The sequence below is a fragment of the Filicampus tigris genome, chromosome 16 (assembly GCF_054856515.1).
Source record: "Filicampus tigris isolate MCC_2025a chromosome 16, RoL_Ftig_1.0, whole genome shotgun sequence".
Lineage (NCBI taxonomy): Eukaryota > Metazoa > Chordata > Actinopteri > Syngnathiformes > Syngnathidae > Filicampus > Filicampus tigris.
In genome coordinates, this window is record NC_141232.1 from 7,097,501 (window position 1) to 7,109,803 (window position 12,303).

General features: G+C 42.4%; 1 protein-coding gene across 1 annotated transcript in view; it reads right to left on the minus strand.

Annotated features, from left to right (window-relative positions):
* Positions 1-12,303, minus strand: part of srcin1a (SRC kinase signaling inhibitor 1a) — an 86,454-nt gene that overhangs the window by 23,580 nt on the left and 50,571 nt on the right. Inside the window, 3 exon segments of the mRNA XM_086054886.1 lie at positions 4,455-4,481; positions 7,862-8,211; positions 9,526-9,558. Of these exon segments, the coding sequence (XP_085911012.1) occupies positions 4,455-4,481; positions 7,862-8,211; positions 9,526-9,558 (410 nt within the window).

The following is a 12,303-nucleotide window of genomic DNA, read 5'->3' on the forward strand; positions in this document are numbered from 1 at the left end:
GTTTGCCTGACTTTTGCACACCTCCCCTGGTGCACTTATCCAAACTCCGGGCCTCCCGAGCTGCCGTAAACTTTAAACGACTACTTTTTTTGCGAAGCTCATGCAAATCTGACGCTGGCACACTGTGGATTCAGGGCAGCTGGGCCCGAGCTCAGCGGACCGGCTGGCTGATCCTCTGGCTCAGAGGTTGCCGTAATGAGCTCCCACAATGCTCTCTGCTGCTTGTTTGGAGGGAGGACCACTATGTAGTTTTTGACACTAGACAAGCCGGCCCTGGTCGCCTTCTTACACAAGTAACATGTCCTCCCACTCACCCCCAATGGGATTTTTCAGGAAGTTATAGTGCACTTTTTTCTTATTTTACACATTTTATAAAACAGCTTTGCATCATTGACCCCCCTGAAGGGAAAAAAAATACATATATTAATATATATATATATATATATATATATATATATATATATATATATATATATATATATATATATATATATATATATATATATATATATATATTGGGAATTCCTTCCAAGGGACCCTTTTAGAGTTTTTCTTACTGATTTTAACCAAAGTGAAAATAGCTTTATCGGCCCTCTCTGAACTATCAGCACTGTTTAGCATCACAGCAAGTCAGCTACATTATTTCTGCTCCAAAGCGACTTCTCACTTGATACTCCCCTCTATCTATATTTATTTATTTATGTGCCGGCCGGCCTTCTGTCAGTGTACATGCATAATTTAGTCCCACGTACACACATGATACAGTAGTCTTATAGTGTTCAGCAGACAATTTGTAAGTGTGTGAAGAAACACGTGTAGAGCAATAAAACTTGCTGTGCTTTCTTTCTTCGCATGCTAGTTTGTCCAAGTGTGGGTTGCAGCCTGACGCCACATGTAATTTAGCACAAAAAGCAGCAAAGTTTACAGTCCTTGGAAGCGCCCGTGTAATAGAAGTGTTTATCTGACTCAGAAAGTCAGCACAAAGCAGTCTCTTTTTATTGCCATAGAAAATCAAAGCACAACAGCTCATCGGGTCTTAAAGATGTCAATGTGTTATTTTTTCCTATTGTTTTCTATTGTAGAGAGAGTGAAAAGGAAATATTTAGACTGCTCCAAAGGTGCTGAGAAGACAACAAAACATGAAATCTCTCTGTAGCTATTTCACAGCATCAATAATGAATCATCTTGGCATTCATTGGCCACCTTCCCCCTGTCTTTTTGAGCAATGGACACATTTTCACCAGCACTCTATTACATGTGAGCACTAGTAGGATTCAAATACACCTGAATGTATTTTTATACATCCCACGTTAATCTTAGGCTGTGCTGATGTGGTGCAAATAAGGTATAATTTAGTCAAACTGGACAAATCTGGAAATTTGAGAAAATGTTGAATGATTTAATTATTTTGGCTGTGTTCAACCATTGCCTTTGTTGCCTTAGGAACTCTTGAATTAAATTCTTGCGAGAGGCCTCTGACATGCATGGCAGCTGTAAGCGACCACTGCAAAGTCACGTGACATTCTCCAGGAGCCGACTAGGCGAATATCTGTCAGAGGCGTGAATGTCAAACATTTCTGACGGGCGGATGAGAGGCAGTTGCTGATGTCTGAAAATCACGATTCCTCACACCTTGACCACCTATTCTGTGACTTATTTATTTTTTATTCCCTCCTGCTTCTACACAGTTTACACTTCCAAGAAGATCTTTTTTTCTTTGTACCTCATTTGTCATGTCATGCCACTGCAGCCGTATTCTCTGCACATAAATTGACTGACTGCGACTCGCTTGCTATGCAGCCACCTTCGTGATTACTCTCAGGCCAATCTTCTGCCTGGACACACAATGCCCGCGGGCGACCTCCCCCCTCCCTCCCCCCTTACAAGACAACTGGGGCTTTCTAATAGCAGCAGCCATCATTGCATGGAGCAAATTGCTTAGCCGGGGAATAAACACGGAGAGGAAAATGGTGCCCTGAAGACAACGGTGGTCCAGACATAAAGTAGTAGTTTTATTATCTTTTAGTTGTCAATCAAATAATGTCTAATCTAATACATTTAAGAGAACTGCGGTAAACGTTTGTTAAGTCGATTTTCTGGTTTTATTCTGAATCATTGCTGACATAAAATTTTATAGGCTAAAAGACATCCGGGGAATTTCCCACAATGCACCTGGCTATGCTGTTTATTCAAAGTCTGCCCCTGTGATAGGTGCATCTGCTGCCAACAACACTACTAGCTTTATTTTTATGGTGATTTGCGCTATGGAAACCAACTTCAGATCAATGACGATCAAAGGGGCCTTTTTTGGGGGTTATTTTGTGACGCCATCACTAGAAGGATACCGCGAGGAAAATATGACAGTGATAACCATTGCAGCAGAAATTGACATGGGACAAATGGTAAGGTGTGTCTGTCCTGGCTACTTTGTCAGTAATAAATAATAATTAAGGAAATTTACAATTTAATGTCCCCACAGTTAAGGAAAACAATATCGTGTGCACACTCGTCTCTGTACAGGCTGCTCAGTACAATATTGCAAAGTCGAGAATTAGTTGACAATATAATGAACAAAATCACAATTGGACGGAATGTTCCCACGGTTACGGAAAGTAATGTGACTACTTGGTGCCTGATGGGAATTAGATACATCTTGACCAGGCTGCTCAGTATAACACTGCTAAGTCAACAATAGGTTGGCAATAAATATATAATGAAAAAAAAAATCCTTATAGCTAAAGATGCATCTACTGAACTGGCGTCAATAATAATGCCAGTTAAGTAAATTTTACTTATATTGCATTTTGCACAGAGCCTTCACATATTCATAAAATACCGAAACACATTTTACGGTTAATAATAGAAAAACAAATCCAAAGAATCCGATTCAGACAAAAGCCGGTCTGAACTTATTGGAGACGGGCGAATAATTAGGGTTTGTCGAGACAGGTGAAGTGAGAATTGCAAAAGTTAAGAAATGAGCAGACAAAGTCAAAAAGCTTAAAATGCTGTTAACGCTTTTCGTAAATTGTTGCTATTGAAAATAAAGTTGAATTGACGAGCTTGTCAGCAGCATAAGCTAAAGGCTATCATTGGTCTTGCGAGCGGCACCCTAATTCCCATCAATCACTTTCGGAGTAAAATGCTGAGAGTGATAGATAAATTGCCGCGCATCTCACTATGGGTCAAGGAACTCGGCTATTGATATTCACTGACATTTCCACCCTGTCGCGCCGATAACCGAGCCAGAATGGAAGGAGAGTGGGGGGGGGGGGTGGGGGGTGGGGATACACAGCGGATAAGCCCGGGAGCTTTTTTCTATCCCCCGTGCTCTCACACATCAATAGTCGCATTGTTTAGCCCGAGCACCTCACTGCCAACTTCCGCGAGAGACAACGGCCCACCGGGGGGATACTTGACCGTTGGAGCGGGTGATCAATACGTCTTAGCAGCGAGTATTTCTTCTGCTGAGGTGTTGGTTAAAAAAGCGAAATATGGCCGCGTGACTGACTGAGGTATGGTAAATCCTCCATGGCAGCACCTTGACACGACCACCTCCCATAAACACACACACATTATACACATATGCATGAATGCCGGAGCCTTGAGGGTTGAGCAAACAGCTAAACCGGAGGTCACACAGACATCTTTACAGTACATCATGCTCAAAGGCCACTGAAGTGACAGCACTTATGTCCTGTGAGTAAACACAAGACCTAAGGCCTCAATTCCAGCTTAAGTACTAGCGGTGTAACAAAAAAGGATTTGAATCGGAATATCGGTCTTGACTTAAAAGACGTAAGTGCGTCAAATCAAATCGTTTCATTTTTAAAATTCACGGTAATGTCCTTGGATTGTATCATACCTCATATGTGTATATGATATGTATCAAATCGTCGCTTTCATGTGAAAAACACTTATCTCCATTTTTTTTCATTTTCTGATTTTTACATGAATCATATGTCCGCGTTACAGACATCGCATTAAAGTGAAAATTAAATAAGTTTCCAAGATTGGAGATAAGTGTTTTTCACAGGACAGCGACAAAATGGTCTTTTATTGGTGAGATGCACACCCCTAATATATAAGTACGTAGAAGAAATTCAGATATTTGTGATCTTTTCAAGTTCAAACGTGAGCATTTCCTTTATAAGATATATATTTAACTCCAAAACAAACAACCTATGAAAACTTAACTGCGGGTCAGCCCATTTTTTTCTATGACAAGTATCCATACATGACTAGCTTGTGGCAATTAATTAGATACACTGGATATGCAATTATGCAAAACTGTCAAAATATTTTTTATTGATAGGCAGCACACTTGAAAATAATCTTATAAGTCACACGGGGGTTTAAAAAGTTTTGGAAATGCAGACGAGTACAAAACCAGACAAAAACAAGTAAACACACAAACTCCTTGGTGGAGGTTTTGCTTAATATGCAGCACTGACCTTAAAGCTCCAGTAGTTGGGTTGTTGCTGCGTTGTTTCCCGTGGCACAGAAGAAAAAAAGAGAGGACAATTTTACTAAGTGAAATGAAAGAAAACAATGTTCGCGCTGTGTCTATCTTGTAATGTATGCGCTTGAAAGTCACACTGCATCATATTGACCAGGGGTGAACTCCCCCTATTAAAATGTAATCACCCAAGAGTCACAAGCGGCCAGTGGCCCCGGAAATATACCTCGCGGATGCTAAATTAAAGACTAAGGAAGACTGGGCAGCGTTCATGAATTTTGATATTAAATCCCAACCTTTATTCTAGCGCTTATTCTTCTTATCTCCAAGCGCTTCTGAGTAATCAGTCAGTCGCTGCGTATGAATAAATCCTGACGCACAAATGATGGGGGGAAAAAGGGGCAGATTGGTATGAGTTCTTACAGATTCTCTGACATCAAGCCTGCAAAAATACAGCAAACTGATGTCAGTGCTCAGAGAACGATATAGTCGTAGTAATAGTAGTAGTATCGGTTGTAGGAGTAGCAGTAGTATGAGAAGGAGGATGCGAAGACCCCGCCCCCAAAGGAAAACAGAAATGGTTTAAGTTACAGCATTCGATAATAAATGTACCACACAATTATATCGAAGTTTAATAAAAAAAAGAAAATCCAGGCATCCAGCCATTTTCTATACTGCTTATCGTCATTAGGGTCACAGGTGAGCTGGAGCCTTTCCCAGCTAACTTTGGGCAGATACAGTACACTTCAGGCTCCAAGCACCACTTCCTGCTTTTAGGGAGTCTTAAATCTAGTCTACTCTTGGTCACTAAATTGCCAGATGCGCCGGGGGGGGGGTGCAATCGAATACGAAGGAACGTCTATCGAGGCCTAGCACGGTCCGCTAACTTAAAAAAAAACCCTAAACTACATTGAAAAAAAATGGTGAGTTGAATTTACTCAGTTTTATTTCATCAAGTGGTTGCACAAAAGAAAAGCATCTGGAGTCAAATACATTTTTTAAGTAGAGTAGTAGTCTACTTTCAAAATATATCTAACAGATTTGTTTATTACTTATGTTTGTTGAAAAAATTATATGGGGGAAAAGGATCTTGAAAAAATAATAACATATTAAAACATCGCAATCACAATATTGAATGGGGGGTGGGGGCGGCACTCAATTAGGAAATTGTTTGTTCAGCCGTACTTGTCACCATATCTACGAATGGAATAAAAACGCAACAACAAGTGTCAGTGCAGACACCCCATCAAGTGCATTGTAAATATTAACTAGTCTCTTGATGAGACAACTTTATTGACTCAATTTTGGCACACAGCTCAAGCAAGTCAAGTCAGAGCCTCCTCTCCTTCATTTTTTTCCGGTGCTATCAGCAACAATTATCCACCGCGGTCTTCTGGGCTCACATTTTCCCGCGTAGAACGGTAAAGAAGAATCTTCGGAAGTGAAGAGCTGCTTGCACATTTGTGCACATCAGCCACAGAGCTGAGCGAGTGGAGCGCTGCATTACCTGACCAGCATGTAAAGCAGGCTGCATTCACTACTACCCTTCCTCCACTGCATGTCGTCATCCCCCAGCACCCCACCAGCCTCCACATCACAGTCTTCAGTACTTCTTCTCTCTTACACACACACACACACTACAGACACACACCTAAACTGCAACTGCATAGTATATCAATTGAAAAACATAAAACAACGACGCATGCAGGCGGTCGGCGTTGCCTGTTCGTCGCCACGACAACGAAAACAAACAACAGGTAGAGGACATACTGTGCACGCACACGCATGTAGACACGTTTAAGTCCAGCCTCACCTGCACCAGCCCGCCGCTCCATTCATCCTTGCCCGTCCGTCAAACGCAGCGAGGCGTCCGTGTCGCCCCTTCCTCCCCCGTCGCACATTATTTAATTCATTACATCAGCTGATCGGGACTCTTTATTTGTTGCAGGTGGCCGTCTGGCTCGCGCCGCTGCGGGCTAATTGAGCGGCGGCAACAGTGACGGCGGGCTTGCCTGACTGGTCGCAGCGCTGTACTCGCTCCAGCTCCTCCCTCCTCCCTCCTCCCTCCTCCTTCCTCCTCCTCCACACGAGGGAGATGCGGGGCTTTTTGCCGCGTCTTCAGTAGCCCGCCTCACCCCCCGCCCCCCGTCCCCCGTCCACGAAAGACCCCTGCACTAAAAGACGCGACGTCACCTCCGAATTCGTCGTTTCGAGCATTTAGTTAATCCGCTATTCCCGCTCGTCTGCGCAGCCTGACCTTTGCAACGTGATAGTCCCGCCATATGTGGGAAGGGTTGCCACGGCAACTATGGACTCCACCCGAATCTCTCACTCTCTCTCTCTCTCTGTCATTTCTTTACCTTTTAAATACTCAAATACTTATTTGTGGAGAGTGCATGTGTGAGCAAGAAGTAAAGCACAAACTTAATCCCTTTTAAATACGAACAAAAAATGTTCATGTGTCTGTTTTTTCTTTTTTTTTTTTTTTATTGAACCAATGTACAGAAGAGTCTCTTAATACATTTTTATACTTTATATAGTTTTTCCAAATGCAAAGGGCTCTCTTACATACAAATTCTCATTGAAATAAGGCTCACACAACGCAGTGGAGAACAGTAAAGTTTGACCCCATATGCGTCCCCTCTGCATCGCGGGTGACTCATCACAACAGACGCTTGTCCAATTAAGCCGCCATACGTGTTTGTAAAACTATTGATCCATGAATGTACCCATGTTTTTGAAAAACACACATTTAGTAACTCCTCATGCATTTCAAATGATCTGTCAACAGTTTTGTGGAAAAACAAAACAAAACGCTGTTGTTTGTGTAGAATTTAGGGTGGAATCTTTCACGGCCGATATCGTCCCTTTACAAACTAGGCAGATATGCTTGTGTTTAAATTCGGTGAACATACAATCAATTTGAAAGAAAATTTCTTGGCCTAATTTGGCCCTGCTCACAGGACCTGCTCACTACTCTTCTCTGTCGAGCGATATCTGCCATCTAGTGGTGAAGACTGTTAATACAACTCAATTTTTAATAGCATGATACCACACCCACATAGGTAGCTAGTCTTGATAAAGATCTGCCACTTTCAAGCCACGGCCTGACTTCAGTCTTTGACGCATTGTGACCAGGTAAGCAGAGCTGCATTGAGTTTTGGTGGATATGCAGATTTGCGTTAGGCTCTGATAAGCAGCACATAGTTGATTACTCTGTGATTGAAGTAAATGAAGTGCTGCCTCCACGAGTGAAAATGTTTTTATTGTTTTAATGGGAACAAGTTTCGGGAGGCCTAAATAAGATACGCCTCGGAAATATTATTAAGACACTCTGGTTTTAAATTCATCTTCAGTACGTCTATAAAGTTAAGTGTTCATGTGAACGTGCTTGGCGCGTACCTGTTCTCGCGCGGCCCTCTCCGAGCCTCCCCTCATGCTGGCGTGCGACTGCGAGGGCGACGGCGGGTTGTGGTGCTGATGCTGCAGCTGCTGCTGCTGCTGCTGCTGCTGCTGCTGGTATTTGCTCTTCAGGTGGTCCATGAAGGCGTCCCGCTTGCGCTCCATGTCGGCCTTGTGTAGGTTGGTGAGCGCCTCCAGGCTCTGCGCCGCCGTCACCGTGTGCCGGTGCTCCGACGTGTGCACCAGGCCCACGTTGGAGAAGCGCCGGCCGCTGTTGCCCAGCGTCCGATACTCCCGCGGGTACTCCAGGTCATCTGTGGAGATCATGTGAGTGCCGCCGCGCTCTGGGTCTGTGGTGGGGATGGAGGAAGGGGGGAAGTGACCATGGTGGAAGAGATAAGAAGGAGGTAGAGAAAGAAACGTAATGCGATGTTAAGATAGGAGGGCGGTTCCTGGCGCTAGTATTGATTCCAAAGTGCAGGCAAGGCAGGAAAAGTGGTGAGCAAGGAAGAAAGGCTTTTGGAATGAATCAAAAGTGAACTTGTTTTGCTGCTCGGTCATCCTAAGCACCTTTCACGAGCCCTCGCTGATGAAAGAAACGTCATATTTCTGCGATCACTGTCGCTCTTTCTTGACACAATTCACTCCTTGATATACTTGAAACCAGAGATTCCCAACCTTCATTGAAACAATGCACATATTTTACTTAAAGGGGAAGTCAACCCAAACATATTTTTTTCAGGAATATGTTCTATGCAAGCCCACTAGTTGAAACAAGGAATTCTGATAAATATTGCGTTTGTGGAATAAGAGTTAATCCACGCGTTTTTAGCCATCTCTGGGGGCGGCCATTTTGACACTTTTGTCGACTGAAAATGACATCACTCAGGTAAAGACCAATCACGGCTGGGCTGTTTTCTGAAGCTGAGGCGTGAGTGGTCGTTACCTGAGCCCTGAGCAGTTGTGATGTCATTTCCAGTCGACAGATGTGACAAAATGGCCGCCCCCTGAGATGGCTAAAAAGGGGTGGATTTTGCTGCTTTACTCTTATTTCACAAACGCAATATTAATCTGAATGCCGTGTTTCAACTAGTAGGCCTGCTGGGAACATATTCTTGAAAAAAATGTGCTTTGGTTGATTTCCACTTTAAGTAAAATCTTACAGCACACCAGCAAACAAAAATGTCACCAAAAGTATAAAACACACATAAAGCAATACCCAAATAAATACATTTAAAATGAAACTTGAAAGCTCGTGTACGACATTCATTGACAAAGACAAAAATGAAGGAAATTTTCGCTACAGTTATAGTTAATTTTATAAACGAAAGATGTAGCTAGAATTTGTTTTTAAAACGCTTTTCCGTTTTTATTCTATTTCGTTAGTTTACATTAACTATAATATTGTTACATTGGCTGGCATCGATAGATGAGCAAAAATGTATCATTACCTTTAGTAAATAAAGCACAATATTCATATGATGATAACCGCAAAATGGTCATGGCACCGTAATCTGCCGCAGCACAGTGGTTAGGAATAACTGCTTTAAACCATCTCCACCTGACAGACAGCACAGCTCAAAACCAACACATAAGTGGAAAAAAAAAAAAGTGCATGGAAGAAAAAAAAAAAAGATGGATGGAAGGTTTGCAGTGTGAGTTACCTTGTTTGGGATAACAGGCCCTGCTGGCATGTGCTGCAAGAGAAACATGCCAAGGGTTAATTCACGTGTTTGTGCACAAACACGTGCAAACAAACACACCAGCAACATCAAAAAGCACTATTATAACTAATAGCACTTTGTCAACAGTCACAATTAATGCATGCATAAATCATGTATTCACACACACACACACACACACACATATAAGAACACAGTTGACTATGAATGCATTCATGAAAACACGTAATAGTACAACATTTAAGTTGTATTCAACAGGAAGCAAGTGGACACACAATATATACACAGAAGGTTAGTTGTTACACAAAAGAACAGATTGGATAAAATGCATTAAAACAACAGTGGAAGAATAATTGAGTGGAGGCTAGAAAAGCCTCGCCAAGAGAGCCTCTTTGGAGCCGAAGCTGTGTGCAGACTGCTAATATGTGACAAGCGTAGACCGCCACCAAGACACAGCAAAATGTTGGTCATTAACCATATAAACAGTGGCGGTTTCTGGCATGTGCAATATGTGGGTCAGCACATTTTTTTATTTTTTTATTTGTATTGTATTTGTATGAGGAATGTGCGCCCCCTTGTGGCGTACGAGGAGGGATGCATCTCTCAGTAAATTCACACCTTCCACAGTCAAAGTGTAAATCTTGAAAAAAAAATCTCGAACGAGTCGATGACAACATGATTCAAGTGATGCAGGGTGGTCACTATGAACAGAACCTTAATCGCAGTACATAGAACATGGTGGCACAACTTAACCAGTAATTAAAAACACACACACACACACACAACTAATAGTGCTACTACGAGGAAAGAACAAAGAACGGCTGCGTTAAGAATAAAAACAATTCTTAACAGTATGTATGAAATGTCACCAGGCATGCTGGGAACTCCAGAGTCAAATTCTGCTCCCTCTCATCGGGGAGGCGTTGTTGGTTATTTACTGATGTTTGTGTTTCCTCATAGTGTTACAGTAGGTGTGCGTCATCACGTCATCGTATTATTAAATATACGCGAGCAATTGTTAAGTTAACAATCAAACGTGGAGACCATTTGCAATTTGGGCGTTTTCACCTAGCTAGCAGGCTCCATGAAATGAGGTGGCAGGCCAGATTTGGGCTTTTTTTTTCCTATTCATGGCAAGTCTTGGCAACTCTTTCACTGTATGTCAATCCTGCAATCACACTAACTGTGATTAAACCGAAATGCGATGCTCTCCTGTGAACAAATCTTGAAATACAAGCAGTGAAGGACTGCAAATGCCCCACTTAGCCAGTCTATTTATCGCGCCCTGGCGTCCATTACATGATGAAGTGATAATAAACAGAAGTGAAGCGGGCCAGCGGGCTGATAGCATTAGCATGGAGCAGATATCCACTTTGCACTTCATTAGCTCGTCGCGGGTTTGCTAACAAGTGCCCGGGACTCAAGAGCCCCATCACGACGCTCTGCGAAAATGGAACCTTTGCACCTCGACTTGACAAAAAAAATGGCAGTAAAACGATGCCTGTGCCAGCTAGCCTCTCGACAGACAATGCCTGAATGCAAGACATTGACTCTGGTGCACAAATGAGAAAGGTCTGGAAAAAAAAAAGCCTGTAGAACTTTGCATAGAATAGAGAGAAGGCCATCATCTTTATAAGCTGTGGCGGTTGAGATAGCAAAGAAGAGAAAAATACGAATTCATGCTTCATGCTGGCGTCATTGGCACCTCAATATATCTTCACATAAGCCTGCAGACAAAGCAAAGCCTGAGAAAAGAACATTGGCTGCAGAACTGTAGGGAGCAAAAAAAAAAAGTGGTGGTATTGAGAATAGAGGAGCAGTTTTCTGACGAAAACTGACTGAGTGCTAACATAGAGTAAATATAGTAGGAGGAGTTGGCATTGTGTCGTGCAGTCGAGTGGCATTTCTAATAAGACGCTAAATGCTAACATATAGCAAGATAGCAACATCAGCACAGAAACGTTTTACGACAGATAGGTGACAACTTTAAATGATTAATTAATCAAATGCTAACATAAGCAAGACACTTGAAATTAACCTAGGTACAGAAAGCGTCCAGGCATGTCAATAAGGATTTGCATATATTGTGACGTGATCAGGAACTATTTTGAAAGAGAGCAGCTAGAATGCTAACATGCTAACACTTGTTTTGCTAATATGTAGCAATTCTGTACCTGGGTACCTGGGAAAACGCTACGTTACATAGATCATCATCATATTATGATGCTCTCTGGACAGGTACTATTTTGAAAGAGATGAGCTAAGATGCTAACATTTAATATTAGCAGATTCATATATTAGTCACATAAAGGCAGAAAAGACCACACTGGATCACGCAGGTAGCCTGAGAGCTTATGTATTTAGTTATTTTCAACTTCTCACTTTATGAGTCACAGGTTTGCACCGCCTTCACTGGTTATTTTGGGGAAACACGCACATACAGAATATGATCATGTATGCAGAGCCTAGACTCAAAGGTAACTCCGTTCGGTGAACTGGATTTCATCTCGTCGAGAAGAAGAAGAAGAAGAAGAAGAAGAAGAAGAGGAGCGTCTTTTTCTACACCTGCTGGAACTCTAGCGGCTCGATGGATTTCATCGATTTCATACGTGCTCACATCAAAGCAGATCGGCGGGAGTGAAAGGTAGAGAGAGATGGCCTCCGAATGCTAAGAAGCTTATTGGCTGCACTGCTTATAAAGTAGCGTTCCAGCTACTGACAGCAAGCAAATGAGGAGTGCTAAGTTTATAAATATATCAC